Source organism: Colletotrichum chrysophilum (assembly GCF_026319265.1).
Source record: "Colletotrichum chrysophilum strain AFK26 chromosome Unknown scaffold_233, whole genome shotgun sequence".
In the NCBI taxonomy this organism is placed as follows: Eukaryota; Fungi; Ascomycota; class Sordariomycetes; order Glomerellales; family Glomerellaceae; genus Colletotrichum; species Colletotrichum chrysophilum.
The window spans coordinates 727-13743 of NW_026517520.1; the positions used below are offsets into that span (position 1 = coordinate 727).

Consider the following 13017-nt stretch of genomic DNA (forward strand, 5'->3'; position numbering starts at 1 on the left):
TAAATATTCAAAATATTGATAAAGAATAAAAAGGACTAAAGATACTAAATAAAATATTAATCTCTCTATTACTTTTAATACTATTCTATAAACTTATTTCTAACTTAAATCCTTTTCAAAAGTATTAACTAATTAGTTTAATAAAAATAATATCTCTATAAGTATTATAAAGATAATTGAGAATTATATAATAAATTACTAATTAAATAAAATATTATAGATTTAATAACTAACCATAGTTTATACTTATTTCTTTATAATATTAAAAGCTAATAGATTTTTAAATAAATAATATAATACTTCTAAATAATATAATACTTCTAGTTAATATTATTAAATAAAAACTTCCAATTAAAGTAACTAATAATATTTACTCTCTTATTACTTCTCTTACTTAATTACTTGATAATAATAATAATAATAAGTTTTAATAAATAAAGATAGGTTTTTCTTACTTCTTTATATAAATATAAAGATCTTAATTTTAATAATTAGTAGTAGTTTATCTAATAAACAAAATATACTTCTAATATTATAGCTAAAGAGAAATATATTATAATTAAAGTATTATAAAGTTAACTAACTATTAAAATTAAATTATTTTAATTTTATATTAATATTATATTCTTTTAAGTACAAAAGCTCTTAATAATATTGAAGTTAAATATAACTATAGCTATAAACCTAACTTTATAATAAGCTTTCCTCTCTATTAATATCTCTATTTATTTTAATATAAATACCACAGTAATAAAAGTAATATAAAATAGTATTAATATTTTTAGCTATTTTAAAAGTATAATTATAAAAAGAATCTATAAAGAAAGTATTTATTACTTTAATCTATTTATATTTTATATATAACTTCTATAAGTAGTTTTTAAATTTACTAAAAAACGCCTTAATAAGGTTAAGATCTAATAAGTATATAAATAAATATAGTAACTTAATACTGAATTATTAATAAATATCTTTTAACTACTTCTAGTTATATTATACTATATTATTTATAACTAAAATTAATTTTAAATTAAAAAACTTCTCTATTTTTAGTAGTATAAATTTCTTAATTTAAAATAAGAAGCTATTAACATTTATATACTTCAGATAAATAATATAATTGAAAAAAACTATTAATCATAATAGCTAATAAAGTATGGTATTATATACCTCTTTTTATAACATTTTACTTTAATAGCTTTATACTTTTTAGTATTTAACTTATATATTTAATACTACTTTAATAATTAATACTACTTTTATTAATAAAATAAATATATTAGTAGTATAATTATAAATTAATATAATATATACTTCTTATATAGCTTAGTTTTATTACTAAATAATATATTAAATCTTCTTTTTCTTTTATTAGATCTTTTTAAAGTAATGAGAGATTATTAATATAGATGTAGATAAATTAAACTCTTCTATAAGAAAACTTTAAACTTTATTAAAATAATAATTAGTTTTATTATATAAAAGCTTAAAAATTGCATTTTTATAGATTAATAATATTTTATAATACTTAAAACTTATTAGTTAATATAGTTTCAATATATTTCTAAATACTTCTTATTATTAATAATAAATTTAAACTATTAAGATATTATACTTAATAAACTTTGTCATTAATTTATTATTAAAATAGTATATAAACAGTAACTTTTTTAACTAAGTTTATTACTTGCTACTTAATAGCTTTAGTATTATTTACTCTATAATATTAATATAATTTTGATTAAATATAGTATTAATAAAGAGAATAAATAATAAGAAAACTATATTATATATACTTTATATTACTAAATAGATTTAATAATAAGATCTTTAGTATTAATATATTTAAAGTACTTTATTATTAGAAAATAAAATATAATATTATAAATATTATATAATAAAAAGAAGCTTATTAATAATACTAATAGTTAATTTATATTTAGATTTTATAATAATATATATTAATTTATTAATAATACTAACTAAACAAATAATAACAATATTATAAGTTTTAAATTAATATACTTAGTAATAGTTTTAGCTCTTTATAATACTTTAATATATATACTTAAGAGGAGTTAACCTTATAAAAACGAAAATAATAATAATATATAGATTCTAATAAAAAGAAGCTCTTCTAAAGCTATTGATAATTAATTTATATAATAATTTATATTACTTAATATATTTTTAGCGTTAGTACGTATGAATAGGTAAAAGTAGTATAGAAGGGTAGTAAATCGCACACTAATAGGGGTTTTAGGTAAGGTAAATGCAAATAAGTGCGTCTTAAGGAGATCTATAGGATGGAGTAGGCTATGCTATATTCTACGCTAAGGACAAAAAAAATAAAGAGCATAAAAGCCTTGATCTTGGTTTGAGATCCTATGCAAAAGTTTGTCACTAGTTGTTGCATCTAGTTGCATACTATTAAGTTTGAGATGATCCGCAATAGCGGGACAAGACGATTAAATACGCACTATACTAGCCAAAAGAAATGGAATTGTCATTCGTTCCTAAGCAATTTAAATCAAGCCTGAAGATGCAATAAAAACGAAAGATGCGTCAAAATGGCAAAAGAAATGGACGGGCAGGTGATCGAAACCTGGACCTTCCGCAGACGAAGTTGCAATGAAGATGCAAAGCGGACGCTCTACCACTGAGCTACACGCCCAACGATGGAGACTCTTGCTAACAAGCTGACCCATCTAGCTCAGCGGGGCTGGCTGGCCGGGGCGGAGGTTGTGGTGGGGTCGTCGCACTCAGCACACCTACCCGGTGGGGGAGGATGAGCTGTGCCCGGTGTTGAGTAACATACGGTCGGAGGCAGTGGAAGGGCAAGTAAGATGAACGGGCAGTCGAACGGGGCAGAATGCAAGAAAGTTAAGACGAAGGGAGGAAAGCTGATGGTTTTGGTTTTGGTGGCGATTGGCGACGGCAGAGCGTGGTGACTCGCACCGAGGTTCATATGAGATGAGACGGAATTTCGACGTTGAAGACGCAGGCAAACGAAATCCAGCAAAATGAATAAGTAAGAATAGAACGGAAATAGGTGCAGGCAAGGCTTGATATATCTCTTGAACCTGGTCATGTCAAGGGACAAACGAAGAGTTAGATGGTTTCTCGCTTGCTTGCAGTTCTCCTAGCAGCGGTCTCCCGCGTGGCAAACGCGAATACCTGCTAAAACCAACGATGCAATCACTGCTTTGCCTCGTCCAACTTCGACATGAATACCCAGTCAAAAAGTCTTGGACGTTTTCCTGTTTCTCCAACGCATAGCACGCTAGTAGCAGCATGAACATCGAGACTGCGCACAACCCGGGTTTACTGGTCGAGAAAATTGGACGGTGCGGCGGCCCTGAAGCCAGCTTGGAAACGTCAGGATCCTTCCTTCTTCCAGGGCCGTTCCACAGAAGGACGGACGCCAACGAAGAATTGCCTCATCCATCCTGCTGGGAAAACACAGCTCATCTCTCAACTAAACCACTGCATCTCAAGTCAATCGAACCAAAAAGTTCTCTTGGGAAGCCCAAAGTGCACCATCTGTCAGAGGTTCCGCGCTCATTCCCGGATTACCAGCCCAAGGTCTGTGATCCACCGCCCGTAGACGCACACAGAAAACCTCCCCCGCCGCTGCCGGACTCCGAATCTTCGGCCCGCAAGCCCACCATCCCTCCCAGGTCCTCATCAAAAAACACGGCCGCCGCCCGGTAAACGGCACCCGCCTCAACACCAATCCAAACCTCGGACATTGAAAGCCGAGGAGGTTCATCTCATATTCCACTAACCGAAACCATCCAACAAAAGGTGCAATGGCAACCTCAAAACTCCCCGTCGAGACCCTGCCCACATGGGCCATGTTCAACGACGTCGACCTCGTCGACGTCGAGGCGCGCGAGATCCCCGGCTGCGGGCTCGGGCTGCTCGTGAACAAGGAGCTCAGCCGCGAGGAGGAGACGTTCGACATCCCGACGCTGCTCAGGATACCGCACGAGCTGGTGCTCTCCGCCGAGGCCGTCGAGAGCTACGCCAAGGTGGACAAGAACTTCCGCCAGCTGCTTGATGCGTGCGGGCACAAGGTTAGGGCGCGCAGACCTCAAATCTCATGATGAACAAGATGAGAATCAGTTGTGCTGACGTGCTTGAGCGGGGGAAAGTCTACACGGCATGATATTTGCTTGTTTCTGTTGACGCAGATGGTGCTGTCGGATAGGCCCAAGACGACTATGAAGGGTGGCGTGTCGACGCCGTGGACCGAGTATGTCAAGTTTCTACCGCCGCAGGTGCCCGTTACGACGCTCTGGACTGAGCAGGAACGTGAAATGCTGGTTGGAACATCACTTGAGGTAAGCTCATGAGGCTTTCCAGTCTTGGACTTCCGTTCTTCATAAGCATCACACCATGCCGTAACTGGCCATGCATGCAGACACACAAACACATACTTCCTCAACATACCGACCAACAAGCCAAGAAGCTTGCGGCTGAAGAAGACTAGGCATACTTGAGGTATATCAGGATCACGTTCTGACAAACAGCTAGTCGGCCACCGCTGCCAAGATCGTTACTCTGACCGACGAATTCGATGAGCTCCGCGAAACCTCAGAAGCCCTTCCCTTCTGGAACGAACTCTTCTGGGAATCCGACAAGGTATCCCTCATCGACTGGGCCCGTGTCGACGCCTGGTTCCGCTCCCGTTGCCTGGAGCTTCCCAAGTCAGGCGAGGCCATGGTCCCGGTGCTGGACCTGGCGAACCACTCAGCCCAGGCCAACGCGTATTACGAAGAAAACAGCAAGGACGAGGTGGTGCTGCTCCTGCGACCGGGATGCAGGGTCTTGTCTGGGGATGAGATGACAATCTCGTACGGTGACGCAAAATCCGGGGCAGAGATGCTCTTCAGCTATGGGTTCATCGACCCCGCGTCTGCCGCCGACCGCATCACGCTGCCCCTGGCGCCTCTCGAAGACGACCCGCTGGGCAAGGCGAAGCTGCACATCTTTGGCGGCGCCCCGAGTGTGGAGTTTGACCGGACGAATGGGACGCTCAGCTGGAAGAGCCCTTTCGCCTACTTCCTGTGTCTGAACGAGGAAGACGGCCTTGACTTTCGCGTGCTGCAGGACACCGGGGGATCACGGGAGCTAAAAGTCTTTTGGCAGGAGGAGGACGTGACCGACACGACGAGGTCTTTCGAACAGCACATTGACGGTCATCCCCTCGCTCAGATCTTTCGTCTGAGAGTGGTTACCGTCTTGCAGGATCTCGTCGCCGGCCAGCTGGAACGGCTGGCCACGGGCATGTCCCTAGACGACCTTGACGCATCGCTCAGTGAAGGAGGTCTCATTTGCGGGGCGTGCATCACCGCCGCTGCCACGTTAAGGGAGCAAGAGACCAGCCTGCTGGAAGCCGCTATGAAGACTTTGGAAGACCAGGTGAGTGGTTCGCGCAGTTTCTTCAGTCGTTGGCGTCGCTGTCAGTGTCAGGGCTGCAGTGTAAACATACGATGCTCTGCCCATTCCCCGCCTAAGGCGTTAGTCCTCTTTTGAGCCTCCTGCATTCCTTCTGGGGATTCGCTGCCGCTGCCCCAGCATTTGATCTTCCCCGAGTCCCGTCTCAACTGCTTTTGCGTGCTTGTTGTCCTTCCCCCGCGCGCTTGTATGGTGCCAAGACTAACAAGGATGGGCCTCGTTGCCCCAACCTTGCAGAAAACACAACTTCTCGCAGACGAAAACGTGGTGGCTTATCTCGGATCGATGGAAGTTGCCCAAAACGAACTAGTGGAGGCGGAGGCGTCCAATGACGAGGAGGACTTCAGTTGAAGAGGGAGGGATAGGCGAAGCCATGCGGCCGGGTCGATCCCATTCGGCACTCAATCGCCCAAGTGCGAACATTCTCTGTCAGGCAGACCCTATCGTCGCGGGGTAGTTTCTTACTCATTGTAAGCCGTTACGAAGCAAGGCAATTGGAGAGCGAGAATATGCGTGGACGGCACGGAGTAATGCGAACGGCCTTATCCTGATCCCCCTGTAGACTTGTTCGAAACGATGCTGCTGTGCTGTCACTCCGACATCTTTTCGTCCATGGCGCATGGCACACGGGATAGTTCCAACACCGATCTCATTCCCGAGAGGTGATTGAAAAAGACATGGCGAGGACCATTCTCCGATTTACCCCGCGTCAAGCTGTTACCTCGACTTCTTTGACAACCCGCGCGATGTCAGGGCCCAACAGATGACAGCAAGCCACAGTGCCGTTACCCGACGTCGTCGGCAGCCACACCCAAAAGCGATGTCTCAGTGCAACAATGTCTTCCGATGTCCTCAATGAGGCACGAACGGAGACTTGGCAGCTCGTGGTCGTACCTACATTCAAAAGGAAGATCGACATTGCTTGGCCGCGTTCGGAACGGACCTCTCTTAGAATATATTCGACCCGCGATCCCGTGCAGCGAGAGCAATGTCCATGGGAGGAAGGTGGCATTTTGCCTGAAATCAAGCCTTCCCCAGAACGCTGTACAAAGTAAGAAACACTCGTGTTTTAGGCAGGGAGCCGCGGGGCAGCGACCATGCTGAGCTGTGGGAGGGCGAGATCCGCGGTGCACCCCTGGACCCTGTGCAGCTTGAAGGAGTGGATAGGTCTCGCCCTGTCCTTGCATGAAGGAGCTGCCACGCTGAAGCGCGGCAGTCTGCCTTGCATCGCAACAGGACGTCTCAACACAAATGGGATTTTCTGTTCCTAGTGTGCCCGACTTTGCAGCTCAACGGATGATGGGTTTCGAAAGATGCATCTCCCCCGCGGCAGCGGAAGGCGGGCTTGGTGATACTGCCGCGCGCCAGTGGGGATCGCTCCAACGGTGGAGCTGGGGTCGAAGGCTTGCGGGAGGAGAGCGTCATCCTCTCCTCGGTCGCCTGCGCTAGCTGACCTTGATCTACGGGGTATGGGGTAGTGTACGGGGTGCCGTTACTTGGCTGACTAGCTGGTGCTGCAACGCAATTCCAGATGTCCTCTTGTCATTGTCTGAGGCGAACTTATTTGACATGACAGGATGTCTTAAATCATCCGATACCGATAATGGCCTTGTTTTAACTTTTCCACAAATACCATTGCTCTGGGATGGGATTGTTTTGGGAGATTTGACGAGACATGTCCGCCTTCTTTCCGAATGTGGACCGAGAGTCTGTGTGAAGACGCCAGGGAGCAGCCTAGTTGGAGAAGGGAAGATGTCGGAGACGGGCACGCGAGCATTTGGGGTAGAGTAGTTAGCCGTTCAGCCGAAGCCGGTTGGCCCGAGTGCGGAGCGGGATAGGATGTCGAGAATTGTGGCTTGGGGCTCCGGTAGGTGGTTATCACGGAGGACCACTTTGAGAGTAGAATGCGAGATGGTTGGCCTTTCAGACGGTCGACGGTAGTGTCGCATTCGTGGAACGGGAGTCGGTTTCAACGGTTTTCGTGTTACAGCACACTATCGCAGAGGTGAGTGTTCATGAACTAAAGTCGGGCGGTGTGAATCGTCGCACATGGAACAAGATTAAGGAAACGACTGGACACTGTTGGCGATGAATTGTTGGCAGATCGTCGAAAGCTTCATCGTTCAGTAGCCCAAGCTTGACAGCTCTTGGCCCTAAGGAATCTGTGACGAAAGAACGTTGTCAATTCCTCGATGACGAGCCATCATCAGATCCTGGAATGGCGACTTGTGTGTCGATCGCCAGAGTGCCGGCACTGGAGTCGCATTGAAGAAGTGCGTGTCTCGGAGAGTGTCATTGGATGCTCAGCCCTCGAACCGTGCGACGACTATCACCGCCAACTATTGAGAGCAAGGTGGAAAGCGTTGATATCTGGCCAAAGAGCGCTGGAGCGGTAGAGGTTGCGTGGGCCAAGGCAGGCTCAGTTTGGTCAGGCGGCGGACAATGGGTGGCACCAGTGACAGAGCAGCGATCGTCCTCCGATCCGACATATCGCGAAATGGGGCCCCGGAACGAGTGTAACGATGTGCTGATGCGGTTGGTCCTCACCCTTTTTTTGCCCCAGATTTCTCCAGTCACCCCGTCACGCCAACCCCAGCTTCTTGTCCAACCCTCCCTGAGTACACGAGTAGTACAGGGACGCAGGTGTGGCCCCTTCCCCAGTTTCCCGTGTTCCTATTCTTGCCGAAGATTTGAGGGTTCGCTGCAGGCTTCAATTTGCTTTTGTGCCTATTTCTTTGTTGCCGAAACTTTGCCTTGAACGGCGAAAACCTGGGGAAAACGGGGGTTCTGGAGGTGTGGGTGGGTTGGTTGAATCGACGCAGGGCCGCATGACTGGCTCTGGGCCGGTTGTTGGAAACAACAGCATCAAAGTGATTCTGGGGGTGGAGCCATTTTCGAGGGCCTAGAGCCTCTGAAAAGTCGTCCCGAGTATCGAGAAGGGTCTGGAGAGCTGGAGAGAGCCGGAAGGTCTGGAGAAGGAGGGTGAAATTGGCAGATAATTCCCCGCTTCCGGGGTCGAGTGGTGTCATGGCTGCGTTGCTGAATGGGTTTTTTGCGTTTAGCGTCGTGGGTTGGGCCAGGGTAGCAGACTGGTTGGCTGGGAGGTTTGGGGGTTGTTGTCTGGAAGCCATGTGTGAAGGAGCCCGCGTATCTCTTGCGTGTTGTCTAGTGTCTAAGGTTGTCCGTTAGATGAGGGGAAGAGGAGCAGAAGTAGGTGCAAGGTACGATGTGACTCGCGAGGTGGTGCAGCAACGTGCAGTTGGGAGGTGGAGTGAAGGGCATTTGGATCGTGGCGGAAGTGGTGTGGTGGTGATACTCTCTGCTGCTGCTGATGTGCTGCTGATGTGCTGCTGTCCTGCTGCTTCTGTACGTCTGTACGTCCAGTCCAGTGTGAATGCGACGTCCCCGGTGGTGTCCTCCGGTGCAGGCTCGCTAAGGTCGAACTAGCGCAACGCAGCCTGGAGGTCGACGGCAGACCGGGCGATGTACTGTGGGTTCTAGGCGCCTTCTCGAGTACAATTACCTCGACGTGATTGGCTCCCCTCACCATGCTTAGCGTGTCGTCCCTTCCCACCCCGAGTTTCCCAACAGCAGCAACCAGCAGGACCCCAGGGCTGGTTCCCCCAGATTCACCTTCAGCGGGTCGCTCCTGCCCTTTCTTCTCCCAGTCCAGCGCCAGTCAAGGACAAGGCAATTGCTAGGCCGGTCCGGTGGTGGCCCCCAAGTGCCCTCCCACCCCAGTCCGTTCCGTTCCCAATCCCGGTACAGGCGGGCATTCACCATTTTCATTCCAATGAGGAATGAGTCGCTGTTTCTAAGTTTCCAGCCCTCACCCCGGTCGCTCCATCCAGCGGTCTCTCTCCCGTCCACCTCCCGGCCACGGGGTCTCTTTTAGGGACTCCACAGTCTCACGTCCCTCCCACTGTCGACTTCCATTTCTTCTCCCTCTTTTTCCCTCACACACCCCAACATCCTTCCTTTCCTCAACATCTCCAGTTCCTCCACTTGCCTCTGTCCGTTGCTTCCGAGTACCAGACTTGTGACCCTCTCCACTCTTGTCCTCTTTTGTTTCTTGCTTGGAAGATCTGGGTTGTTCTCGCGGACCTGCTTTTCACCTGTGGCCCTCTCCGTGACTAAAAAAAGATACCACCGTCTTATCTGCTATCGCAAACCAAAATCGACCACGAAATTGACGGCCGGCTTTTGCTCTACGCCCACCTGGAAATCTGATTGTATGGGAATGGTTGAACCGCTGCACGCCTCGCGCCGAATCTGAACGTGTCCACGACCGATCGAGAACGGGAAATCGCCGAAGCCTCCGGGCTACACGTAAACCGCTACCGACACCAAACATAACGCATCGCATCCCTTGGACCCCAACCAAAGTGAATTTGAAACAAAAAGAGGAGGACAACCGCCAACATGCCCGGAATTTTGCCTATGAAGGTGATCAAGGTGGGCACCAGCTCCCAGAGCCGCATAGCCCAGGCCTGCGACCGGTGTCGAAGCAAGAAAATTCGCTGCGACGGTATCCGGCCAACATGCTCTCAATGCGCCAACGTCGGCTTCGAGTGCCGCACCAGCGACAAACTTAGCCGTCGCGCGTTTCCCAGAGGCTACACCGAGTCGCTCGAGGAGCGCGTGCGCCAACTCGAGCTTGAAGTCAGGGAATTGAAAGATCTGTTGGACGAGAAGGACGAGAAGATTGACATGCTTTCACGAATGCACGGAAATCACAGCAGCCACCGCAGTCCGTCCGCGGCCGCCGCGTCGGCACATTCGCCGGCCGGGTCGGCCACGGACGTGAGGGAAAAGTCGGCGTCACCGCCGAAGGAGGATACTTTCCGCGTCCAGGCGTCGCCGTTGCTTTTAGGCGTCGAGAACTCCGACTCGTACTTCATGGGCTCGTCCAGCGGCCGTGCCTTCATCGGTCCGTAACCCCCGCATCGATCCGAAGCGTCCAAGCGAAAGTGCTGTCAATGCTAACATGAGAAAACAGAGGCCTTCAAGCGCAAGATGCAAGAAAATGGGAAATCGTGCACAGATTTCAACCCCGAGGCTTTCCTCCACATTCAAGGATGCCATCCTCTGACGCCAAAGTCGCCAGACCAAGCTCTGAGAGTCCCCCCGCGCCTATTCTCGGATCGCTGCGTCAACGTCTACTTCCAGGAATGGGCACCGTTGTTCCCCGTGTTGCACAAGCCAACCTTCCTGCACATTTACGAGGAGTTTGTGTCAGACCCGGAAAAGGTCAAGAACAACCACAAGATTGCGCAGCTGTACCTTGTCTTCGGCATTGCGGCTCTCGGAAGCGACCAGCCTGACTACGACCAGATCGCTGTCTGCGAGCAACAATGGCAGCGCGCTGTTGAGGCCGTTCTCATGGAGAACACCATGGTGACCCTTCAATGTCTCGAGTTGGCCCTCTTGTACTGTATCGTCAGAGCGGATTACAAGCGCCTGCAGCACTACAAGGGCATCGCCGTGGGTCTTTCGCACCGCCTCGGTCTGCATCAGAGCCAGAAGCGCTTCTCATTTGGCGCCCTCACTATTGAGACGCGCAAGAAGGTCTTCTGGACCCTCTATACTCTTGACTGGTGAGTATCCTCGTCCTTCATCCTTTCTGTGTTACCTCCACTGACAACCGCAGCTTTTCTGGCGCTATTCTTGGCCTGCCAAAATTGCTCAAGGAAGACGACATCCACGCCGAATACCCATCAGACACGGACGATGAATACGTCACTGAGAAGGGTTTCCAACCAACTTTGCCCGGAGAGTACACTCGCCTGTCCAGCGCGCTCGCTCTGTTCCGCTGCTGCCGCATCCTGGCGAAGGTTATGGAGAAGAATTACCCTGCAGCGACATCTCATGAGCTGTCACTGCAGCAAATGTCCGCCATGGAGGCCGAGCTTGATGAATGGTGCGAGTCGCTGCCCGCACACCTCAAGCTCAATTTCGTCCAGGACAAGCCTTCAACCGATGTCACCGGAAGTCGATCGCCTCTTCTTGCCCTCGCTTACTACTACACCCGCACTCTTATCTACCGCCCGGCCGTCGGTTCCTCGCTCGGTCACAAGGCTGCGCCTGCGCTCCTGTCCATCGGCGAGTCAAGCAAGCACATTGTCCAGATCGTGCAGCTTCTGGAGGAGCGCAACATGACCTTCTCGTTCTGCCTCAACAAGACAGACACACTTATGTTGTGCGGCATGACCCTGCTCTACCAGAGCTTCGAGTTGAAGCAGGATAGCAAGATGATGAAGGATGTCGAGCGCCTCGTTAACGGCGTCATGAAGATCCTCACGAAAGCCAAGGCACCAGGTTCTTTCGACCTGAAGCGCGTCGCCGGCATGCTCGTGAGGTTGGATGAGCCCGTCTCCGCTTCATCTCAACAAATTTCCGAGACTTCCATGCCTGCACCGCAAAGATCCTCACCTCCCGCGGCAGGGAACAGGAAGAAGTCTCCACAGCAAACCCTTGGCCGCCTCCCCAGCGCGGCCGCTAGTGAGAGTGATCTCATCCAGCAACAAGAGAAGATGCGTCGCATGACGATGCCCAGCATCCACAACCGCCCGGAACTCTACCGCTCTCGCTCGCGACCATCGTTTGACAACCTGCCCCAGCAACAACAGCACGACGTCTCCGCCGCCCGCCGAGAACAACATCGGCTTTCGATGTCGCAGATTGCCAACCGCGTCAGGATGAGTGGAAAGCAGAATCTTGACTATCTCTCCCTCAGCAGTACGCCCAACGGTTCTTCCCCGCCATCGCCAACGTCAGCGCGCCTTCAGCAACATCTATTGGCAGCGGCTCACCAGACTCTGTATAACTCGCAACAACCCCCGCAAAAGATCGCTGGTGTATCGACGACTGAGTGGGAAGCGTTGCTGGGTTCCATGGATGGAGGGCTGAATAACGTGTACGACGCCATCTACGGCGGTGGTGCTGGCATGCCGCCGATGAGCGAAACAACACCCGCGTCCACGAACCTGGACAGCTGGTCGCCAGACTCTTGGGACCTGGCGAGCTTCAACATTGGCGATTTCGGAACCAACCCTGCCCCGCCGCAAAGTGTGCTGAGCGTTAGTGAAGAGAGCTTGAGTTCAGGCGAGGATCTGGCGAGCGATCTGAACATGAGCGTCAGCAGCTTAGAGTACCGCAACGCGCTATTGGCGTCATGTTCAGGGAACAATGACGGACTATTTGAAGGATTAGATGTGAACTATGGGCTATGATTTGAGAAGGTTTGGTGAAACATCAGAGCGATGACGACCTTTTGAATGTAAACATTTAGTCAGCGGCGTGAGGTTGATTTTTTGATGGGTTGGCTTTGGACAAATAGGCGGGATATGGGTCTACTTAGGATAGCGGATGAGAATATATGTTTTCATGATTGTGGGATTGAACCTACTCTAGCGTTGCTTGAATACGTGACATCACGAAGATCGGCTTTGAGAGTTTCGTTGGAATTGTAACTCACTTTCGCCATAATTTCAAGTAACTGATGGAGCCCAGCTCTACTTCACTATCGACTTTGGTTTGGATAGGAACTTCAAA

General features: G+C 48.0%; 2 protein-coding genes and 1 non-coding gene across 3 annotated transcripts; 2 read left to right on the forward strand and 1 right to left on the reverse strand.

Moving 5' to 3' along the window:
• Window positions 1–2583: 2583 nt before the first annotated feature.
• On the reverse strand, window positions 2584–2674 carry COL26b_013475. The gene has a single exon. It is a non-coding gene; the product is annotated as a tRNA-Ala (tRNA).
• Window positions 2675–3812: 1138 nt separating this feature from the next.
• Window positions 3813–5814, forward strand: COL26b_013476 (uncharacterized protein; the record flags this gene model as incomplete). The annotated part of the gene is made up of 4 exons (XM_053186074.1): window positions 3813–4079; window positions 4197–4346; window positions 4540–5427; window positions 5701–5814. 4 exons carry the CDS (start codon window positions 3813–3815, stop codon window positions 5812–5814), a joined length of 1419 nt encoding a protein of 472 aa, XP_053029967.1.
• A 4071-nt stretch (window positions 5815–9885) lies between these two features.
• ACU15 (Transcriptional activator protein acu-15) lies at window positions 9886–12695 on the forward strand (the record flags this gene model as incomplete). The annotated part of the gene is made up of 3 exons (XM_053186075.1): window positions 9886–10393; window positions 10463–11060; window positions 11114–12695. The coding sequence occupies 3 exons, from the start codon at window positions 9886–9888 to the stop codon at window positions 12693–12695; spliced, it is 2688 nt and encodes an 895-aa protein (XP_053029968.1).
• Between the last annotated feature and the right edge of the window lie 322 nt (window positions 12696–13017).